Source organism: Aquarana catesbeiana, linkage group LG07 (assembly GCF_042186555.1).
Source record: "Aquarana catesbeiana isolate 2022-GZ linkage group LG07, ASM4218655v1, whole genome shotgun sequence".
Lineage (NCBI taxonomy): Eukaryota > Metazoa > Chordata > Amphibia > Anura > Ranidae > Aquarana > Aquarana catesbeiana.
The window spans coordinates 83365055-83372508 of record NC_133330.1 but is presented as its reverse complement, the minus strand read 5'-3'; the positions used below and the strand labels follow the sequence as shown (position 1 = coordinate 83372508).

Below are 7454 nucleotides of genomic sequence, written 5' to 3'. Positions count from 1 at the left end.
GATGGGTCAGATAATTGCTGGACAGAACAGATCACAGGAATCTTATGTGGACTCTCCCTAAACTTGGTATGTAATAGTTTCATTTGTACGAGGGTGCGTCCTTCATCAACAGCATATATAGGACTGACATCAAACACACCAAAACATACAGAAATACTTCTTACAAAGAACATGTAGTTCATTTAAGTACTGGCAGCACACACAACTGCATTCTCTGCTCAGGACTGACAGCATATGTCACCGCACTCCATACTGACAGCATACATCACAGCCCTCCATAGTCACAGCATACGTCACCGCACTCCATAGTCACAGCATACGTCACCGCACTCCATACTGACAGCATACGTCACTGCACTCCATACTGACAGCATACATCACAGCCCTCCATAGTCACAGCATACATCACAGCACTCCATAGTCACAGCATACGTCACCGCACTCCATAGTCACAGCATACGTCACCGCACTCCATAGTCACAGCATACGTCACCGCACTCCATAGTCACAGCATACGTCACCGCACTCCATACTGACAGCATAAACCACTGTGCTCCATACTGACAGCATCTGTCACCACGCTTCATACTGACAGCATCTGTCACCGCATTCCATACTGACAGCATCTGTCACCGCACTCCATACTGACAGCATACGTCACCGCGCTCCTTACTGACAGCATACGTCACTGCGCTCTATACTGACAGTATACACCACCACACTCCATACTGACAGCATACAGTACTACACTCCATACTCAGGACTGACAGCATACGTCACCGCGCTCCATACTGACAGCATACGTCACCGCACTCCATACTGACAGCATACAGCACTACACTCCATACTCAGGACTGACAGCGTGCATTCTGCACTCCATCGTCAAAAGATAGCACTGCATACTCAGGACTGACACCATACAACACTGAACTCCTTACTCAATATTAGCAGCAAACAGCATTGTACTTTATTTTCAGAAACATCACCATATAACACTGCACTCTACGCACTCCATCTTCAGGACTGACATCATACACCACTGCACTCTATACTCAGGACTGACATCATACAGCACCACACTATATACTCAGGACTGACACCCTACAGCACGGCACTCTAAACTCAGGACTGACACCCTACAGCACCGCACTATATACTCAGGACTGACATCATACAGCACTGCACTCTATACTCAGGACTGAAACCCTACAGCACCACACTATATACTCAGGACTGACATCATACAGCACTGCACTCTATACTCAGGACTGAAACCCTACAGCACCACACTATATACTCAGGACTGACACCCTACACCACTGCACTCTATACTCAGGACTGACACCCTACAGCACCACACTATATACTCAGGACTGACATCATACAGCACTGCACTCTATACTCAGGACTGAAACCCTACAGCACCACACTATATACTCAGGACTGACACCCTACACCACTGCACTCTATACTCAGGACTGACACCCTACAGCACTGCACTCTATACTCAGGACTGACACCATACAGAACTGCACTCAGTTTTCAGCAATAGTATCATACAACACTGCACTCCATAGTCAAGACACCATACAACACTGCACTTTATACACTTAATACTCAGGACTAACACCATACTGCACTCCATAGTCAGAACACTGCACTCTATACACTCCATTCCTACTTAGGACTGAGAAAATTGAGTACTGTCCGTGATACTTTTTTTATTTGCACTAACATACAATTTTTCACGGACAGTACTCAATTTTCTCTGTCACAATTGCACTAATACGGCTACAATCAAATCAAGTACTACTTAGGACTAGCAGCACTGCACTCCATACTCAGGACTAAGTGTAAACAGCACTGCACTCCTTGTTTGGGACTTACACATGTTACTAACCTTTACTGCACTTCTTACTCAGGACTAATTACAAACAGCACTACACTCAGTACACTCCATACTCAGGACCCACACATCATTCTGCTCTCCATAGTTATAAGACCAGAGAGCCCTGACTGCACCTTCTATACACTCCATCCCTACTCATCCCTATCAGCACACAGCACTGCACTCCATCCTCAGTTCAGCATACATCGCTCCAGCCTCTGCAGGCACACACAGAGCTCACATAACCGTGTGATCACATCATCGCTGTTAGCGGAGCGGATTGTGGAGGGGATCACACAGCGCTAGGGAGTTGTCACTGGACCGGGAAGTGTCACACGAAGTTTGTGAAGTCGGTGCAGACAGGGAAGTTTGTGAAGACAGAGAGGTCGGTGCACACTCCGCACACACCCCGCACACACTCCGTACACACTCCGCACACACCCCGCACACACTCCGTACACACTCCGCACACACCCCGTACACTCCGCACACACCCCGTACACTCCGCACACACCCCGCACACACTCCGCACACACCCCGTACACTCCGCACACACCCCGCACACCCTCCGCACACACTCCGCACACACCCCGCACACCCCGCACACACTCCGCGCTCCGGATCCGGGGATGTCCCGGGCGCCCGGCTGACATGGAGCCCACCGACCCGCCGTACCTCCCCCCGCGGCCGGCCCGCCGCACTCAGTGGCTGCTCAGCGTCCTGGCTCATCACTACGGACTGGACCGCGGGACGGACAATGAGATCATAGTGCTGGCCGGCGGGCTGGACCAATACCTGCAGGAGGTCTTCCATCACCTGGATTGGAGGGGAGAGGGCACCATCTCCGGGGAAGAGTTCCGCACCCTCTGCGGGGTCCTGGACCTGGATCCCGGGATGGATGAATGCGAGGGGCTGCTGGAGCAACTGCCGGAGCGCCTCACCTTCCGACACTTCCATGCCAAGCTCTGCGGGCACTTCAGTGCCAAAGCCGGGGCCCTCCGCCTGCCTGGGAGCCAAGAGAGCCAGATGAACAGGAGGAAGAGTCCGGGGATGACCCTGACAGAGGAGGACCAGGAGCTAAAGAGGCTGGAGGATGAGAACCGACATCTCCGGGAACTGCTGGAGGACCTGAGGATGGCGCTGCAGAGCAGTGATGCCCGCTGCCTGGCACTGCAGGTGAGTCAGAGGATCCGCGGGGGCACTGCCTCTAAGAAAGACTAATTACTGGATAAAGGCTTCAAGTAGAGCAACCTGATCACTAACACTTCATGTATGTTTTACAATGGCAATGTTATTTCCAAAGTTGTTTTCAGTCTTTTTTTTCCCCTGCAGCTTTCATTAATATAATTACATTGTGATCCTGCCATAAAGGTCCTTGTTGGGGCACTTCTTTTTAGGCTACAGCCAGGGGCAGCCCAGGAGGAATCAGTAGATTCTTGCCAGCAGTTGTAAATATGTGCAAGTAGATGTAGCTGTTAGCAGTGGAAACTGTCAATACAAATCTATGGCCGCCTCTGAATGCAGAAAACTATTGGTACTGTATCGACCAGTGGCGGCCCGTAATGCAGGGCGCAGAGGCACCGTCCCCCCTAATCTACATGCAGGGCGTATGACGCATGGATTCCAGTGAGGTTTTTTTTTTTTTTTTTTTTTAGAAGCATGGGATTAGAGCCAGAGGCTCTAATAGGCTTCAAAAAAGTTGTGTGACAGTCGCAAATTAATATTCACTATTGTCTTCCTTATTGTCCTCCCGGCCAATCAGGAAGCGGGTCCTGAGACCCATTACCCGATTGGATGAGAGGAGAAGCGATCCTATTGGCTGCCAAGGAGGAGACGCAGGGGAAGCCGCTGTGAAGCACCAGGAGGAGGAGATGCCGCCTGGAGGAAGCTCTGCCCGCGACCAAGATGGGGTAAGTGCGGGGCTGGGGACCGACCGACCGGGCGGACATCGGGTGGATTGTTTGTGTCCCCCCTCCCAAAAAAAAAATATACCAACAGCCGCCACTGCCATTGTACTGCCCATACAGGGTGACAACTGTTTCCCAGTTGCGCTCTTGTGTTGTCACCCTGAATATGATTTGTTACCTGCCCACCAACAAACTTGTTTTCAAGTGAAAAGATCTTTTTATTGCATGATCACATAGGGAAGCAATGTTTCAGGACTCCTCAGGGACCCTTCATCAGACCCATCACAAGCCAATGAAGGGTTCCTGTGCAGTCCCAAAAGATTTCTTCTTTTACAACTCAATTCAGTGATTGACCTCTAGATCGAGTTGTTTTATTGTTTAAAGTTTGAAACAATTGTTTGATGCAACAGGATGGAAATGGGAACTTTTATTTTTCAATTGCTCAATCCATGCAGATGTCTTAAATGATTGTTCAAAGCAATACAAATAGTGGATTCTCCTTCACTGATCTGCTCATCTGAAAAGTTTCATGGAAAAAGTAAACAAGGATTAAGAGTGATTATTCTTTTAGGGGCCTGTTTACACTGCAATCCCTGTGTAACTGATCAATTTTTTTTTGGGCTCGTTTAAGACAGTCGAGCGATCCTTTAAAGGCAGAACAATAATGTATTTTAATGAGCCTAGTTTATACCATTTTGATGCTTTCATTTGTATTTAAAGAAGTACAGCATGCTGCATTTTCTTTTTGCATGTACTAGAACACACATGAATGAACCGCAAAAGCATATTAATACAACCTAGTAAAGAAAAAGCATAAATAATGCCTAAACAAAACGCACCACGAATGCATTACAGATGTATGTAAGCACGCATGCAGAACTGCACACTGAACGCTGGGATTGTGGTCTAAATGAACCCTTATACAAGTACAACTAATTTAGAGCTGAACTCCAGGGAAAATAAAAATCCTCCTATGTGGTGGGGCTGTCCCTGTACTGCAAGGGTTAACTACTTCAGCCCCAGAAGGATTTACCCCCTTAATGACCAGGCCATTTTTTGTGATACGGCACTGTGTCGCTTTAACTGACAATTGCACGGTCATGTGATGTTGTACACAAAGTTTATGTCCTTTTTTTCCCACAAATAGAGCTTTTTTTTGGTGGTATTTGTTCACCTCTGCGATTTTTATTTTTTGTGCTTTAAACAAAAAAATACCATTAAAAAAAAAAACAATATTTATAAAAAATTGAATTTCTTTATCAGTTTAGGGCAATATTTATTCTTCTATGTATTTTTGGTAAAAAAAAAAAATCACAATAAGCGTTGATTGGTTTGCGCAAAGTTCTAGCATCTACAAATAGGGGATATCTTTATGGCATTTTTATTATAAATGTTTTTTTACTAGTAATGACGCTGATCAGTGATTTTTATCAGGACTGCGACATTGCTGCGGACAGATTGGACACTTTTGACACTTTTTTTGGGACCAGTGACATTTATACAGCGATCAATGCTAAAAATAGCCACTGATTACTGTATAAATAACACTGGCAGGAAAGGGGTTAACACTAGGGGGCGATCAAGGGGTTAAATGTGTTCCCTAGGGAGGTGTTCCTAAGGGCACTTTCACACTGGGGCGGGCGGGCCATTGTTTTAGTGGCACTTTTCGGATGTTACCAGGGCACATTTAACCCCCGCTAGTGGCCGAAAAAGGGTTAAAAGCGCCCGCAAATCGCCGCTGCAGCACTTTGGCGGCACTGCCCATTTGATTTAGCGTCCTGCCAGTGCACCACTCTAGTGTGAAAGCCCTTGGGCTTTCACACTGGAGTAACAGGAGAGGTGCTTTACAGGCGCTATTTTTAGAGCTATAGCGCCTGTAAAGCGTCTCAGTGTGAAAGTAGCCTAACTGTAGGGGGAGTGGACTGACAGAGAGTAGAGAGAGATCGCTGTTCCTAATCACCAGGAACAGAAGACGATCTCTCCCTACTCCCCTGACAGAGCGGGGATCTGTTTGTTTACATTGATAGATCCCCGTTCTGGCTCTCTGTGGAGCGATCGTGGGTGGCCGGCGGACATCGCGTGCGCCTAGCTACTGCTAGAGGCCGACGTACACCTACGGCGATTCGCACAGCCGAGCCAATCTGCCGCAGTATAATGATGGCGGTTAGTCAGCAAGCGGTTAAATACACTAGGGGGCGATCAAGGGGTTAAATGTTTTCCTTCAGTATGTGTTCCAACTGTAGGGGGGTGGGACTGCTTGGAGGAGCGGACTGATCGGTGTTCCTATATACTAGGAACACACAATCTGTCTCCCCTCCCCTGTCAGAACGTGGATTTGTGTGTTTACACACACAGGTCCTCGTTCTGGCCCTGTCAGGAGCGATCGCATCAGCTCCTCAGTTCCACGTCAGGCGCCCCCTATACCCCTTAAAGCGGCCGCTGTACAGCTACGGCAATTCGCGCAGAGGTGCCATTCTGCCGCCGTCTGTGTATAAAATAACAGGTAGTAACACATTTTGTCAGGATGGACATTTTAAACACAGTGATTGCGTCCTGTGAATCTGTTCCTGCAATTGCAGAGTTTACTTTTATTCATAGAGTCACAACCAGAAATTTCTATAACAAGGTCACACCTAAATGCTATCAATTTGTATACAATCAGGCAAGCCTGTGCGCTACATAGTTGACGGTAAATCTAAAAACAATTGTATAATGTATGGCCAGCCTTAGGCCCCTTTCACACTGGGGCGGTGGGGGCGTCGGTGGTACAACAGCGCTATTTTTAGCGCTGCTGTACCGTCGTTCTTGCAGCTGTATTCGGCCGTTAGCTGTGCGGTTTTAACCCCCGCTGGCGGCCGAAAAAGGGTTAAAATCACTCGTACAGCACGGCTATAGCCGCGGTATTGCCGCGGTATAGCTGCGCTGTCCCATTGATTTCAATGGGCAGGAGCGATTTAGGAGCGGTGAATACACCGCTCCTTCACCGCTCCAAAGAAGCGGTTTGCAGGACTTTTTTCACCGCCCTGCCAGCGCACCGCTTCAGTGTGAAAGCCCTCGGGCTTTCACACTGAACTAACAGCGGAGGCTGTTTAGGGGCGGTTTGCAGGCGGTATTTTTAGCGCAATACCGCCTGCAAACCGCCCCAGTGTGAAAGGGGTCTTAGATTAGTAATAGCGGGGAGGGATTAGAATATCTGTCAGGTTTTTATTGATGCTTGTATACCCGCTAGGAAGATTCACCCTCTCTACTTCTGTTGGAAATCTTCCAGTGGGGACACGAGTTCTAGTGACTTTGGTGACAATCAGAGATTCCCTTATTTTGGAGGCATTTCCTCTCACTTCCTGATGAGTCTCTCCTGTAACATTGCTGGATCAAGATGGGGCTCGGGTGAGTATTAGAGGGGCTGGGAGGGCTGCTGCACACAGAAAGTTTTTTATTTTAAAACATAGAATGCATTAACATAATACATTTTACATTTTTTTTTTTTTTTTAGCAGATAGGAATAAAATGGCGATAGTTTAAATTCTTTATGCCACAAGGTATTTGGCAGCAGTTTTGCAAGCACAATTTTTTTGTGAAAAAAACACACTTTAATTAAAAAAAACACACTATTTACCCCATTTTCTTTTGTATAATGTGAAAGATGATGTTACGTTGAG

The 7454-nt window shown here is 47.5% G+C and overlaps 1 protein-coding gene across 2 annotated transcripts in view; it reads left to right on the top strand.

The window, feature by feature from the left end:
• Positions 1-1899: 1899 nt before the first annotated feature.
• Positions 1900-7454, top strand: part of EFCC1 (EF-hand and coiled-coil domain containing 1) — a 277890-nt gene continuing 272335 nt past the window's right edge. Inside the window, exon 1 of one of the 2 annotated variants that reach the window (XM_073592392.1) lies at positions 1900-3064. In XM_073592392.1, the coding sequence (XP_073448493.1) occupies positions 2540-3064 (525 nt within the window). In that variant the 5' untranslated portion in view covers positions 1900-2539. The remainder of the gene's footprint in view (positions 3065-7454) is intronic. The other variant, XM_073592391.1, reaches the window with a different exon arrangement.